We start from the raw sequence: 1,653 nt of genomic DNA, 5'->3' as shown, positions 1-1,653 counted from the left end.
AGTTCCATTTGCTGACCCTTTTTATTTGGCCTTAACATCCACACTCCCCTCTCAGCCCCAGCCCCTCCCCATCTCAGTTGAACTGTGAAGCATTTTGGTCAAGATTTATAACATTATTCTCCCATTTTGTAGGATTGGTCATCTTTATATCTGGTTTGCTTTTGTGATGTCATTGGGAGGAATTGGGCACTGGATTTAGTATATTTTTGGGTCTATTTGTATCTTTGAATTCACCTTGTTCTGTTAGATGTTTGAGTGGGTAAAGATGAAAATTGATTTAGACTGGGTTTCTGGTAGTCAAGAAGATCTTATTTACAGATACTTTTTTCGCCTCCCCTTGCCTGCCCTCTCCATGGGAAAGCAGAAAGTTGATATAAATACGGGGAAAGAAAGTGGAACTCCAGTTACCATGAAGGATGTTTATGATGAATTTGATGAGAAAATAGCAGCAAAATATAAGATTATGAAATTCAAGTCCAAGGTTTGTATTTGGTGATAATTTTTTCAGTTCTGTGTATTAGTTGTTTGTTAGTTTCCTGATTTATGGAAATTTCATAGATATCAATATAAAACCAATATGTTAACATAGATGCATAAAAACAGTTTTGTCTTTCTCTTTAAACTGTAGAAAATAATGTTCATCAGTTTGAATAAAAAGGTAACATGTAGTAAAGTAATGGCTTCCAATACTTGAAGCATATCTTGTCTTCTTATTCTGAAATGGAGGAGAAACTGTTCTCATCTTGTTTATATTGGTTTATCGCTAAGTTGTCTTGGTCACAAGATTAAATCTTTAAAAGTCAGGAACTGTGATGCTATTTCTGATAGGATAAAGTTCTTCTGTTCATGTGATACATATTGATTAGTTAGTTGTCTTGATTGTAGTGAGATATTGATGCCTTTGGCCATAGTTGTAGGGCTGTAACTCCCTCAGGACACTGGCTATTAACAGTGTTTGTAATAAAGGGAGGATTGAGTTGCTGAAGATGAGGCTAACTGAAATATTTGAGCTTTGACTTGTGGCTGATGGATCAAGTCTCTCTAAAGTTCTAGAAGCAATGTGATGTAATGGTGAAGAGTGTAGGGACTGGTGCTTTAAGTGCTAGCTCTACCACATCCTGGTCTGTGACCTTGGACGAGTGCTGAGTGACTTCTCTGGGCCTCTTTCTTCACCTGAGAAATGGGGCCCTGTTTCAAGAGCTGTTGGAAGAGTAAAGTCAGTTAATTGATATTGGATCAGTCCTTGGTGTATATAGCAAGCATTCAGTACAGGTATGCTGTAATTATAATGTTTATTACTAATTTTTCTAGCAAGATGGAGTTGCTTAGTATCAGTTCAGTTCAGTTCAGTCGCTCAGTCATGTCAGACTCTTTGCGACCCCATGAATCGCAGCACGCCAGGCCTCCCTGTCCATCACCAACTCCCAGAGTTCACTCAAACTCATGTCCATCGAGTCAGTGATGCCATCCCAGCCATCTCATCCTGTTGTCCCCTTCTCCTCCTGCCCCCAATCCCTCCCAGCATCAGAGTCTTTTCCAATGAGTCAACTCTTCGCATGAGGTTGCCAAAGTACTGGAGTTTCCGCTTTAGCATCATTCCTTCCAAAGAAATCCCAGGACTGATCTCCTTTAGGACGGACTGGTTGGATCTCC

General features: G+C 39.7%; 1 protein-coding gene across 1 annotated transcript in view; it reads left to right on the top strand.

Moving 5' to 3' along the window:
- The window catches only part of LOC104994550 (DNA polymerase alpha catalytic subunit-like), a gene marked incomplete at its 3' end in the record, with an annotated part of 10,173 nt that overhangs the window by 6,020 nt on the left and 2,500 nt on the right, over window positions 1-1,653 (top strand). The window contains exon 4 of the mRNA XM_010848180.1: window positions 365-481. Coding sequence (XP_010846482.1) covers window positions 365-481 — 117 coding nt within the window. The remainder of the gene's footprint in view (window positions 1-364; window positions 482-1,653) is intronic.

Source organism: Bison bison, unplaced genomic scaffold (assembly GCF_000754665.1).
Source record: "Bison bison bison isolate TAMUID 2011002044 unplaced genomic scaffold, Bison_UMD1.0 scf7180017849889, whole genome shotgun sequence".
Lineage (NCBI taxonomy): Eukaryota > Metazoa > Chordata > Mammalia > Artiodactyla > Bovidae > Bison > Bison bison.
This window is presented reverse-complemented; position numbering and strand designations above follow the sequence as displayed.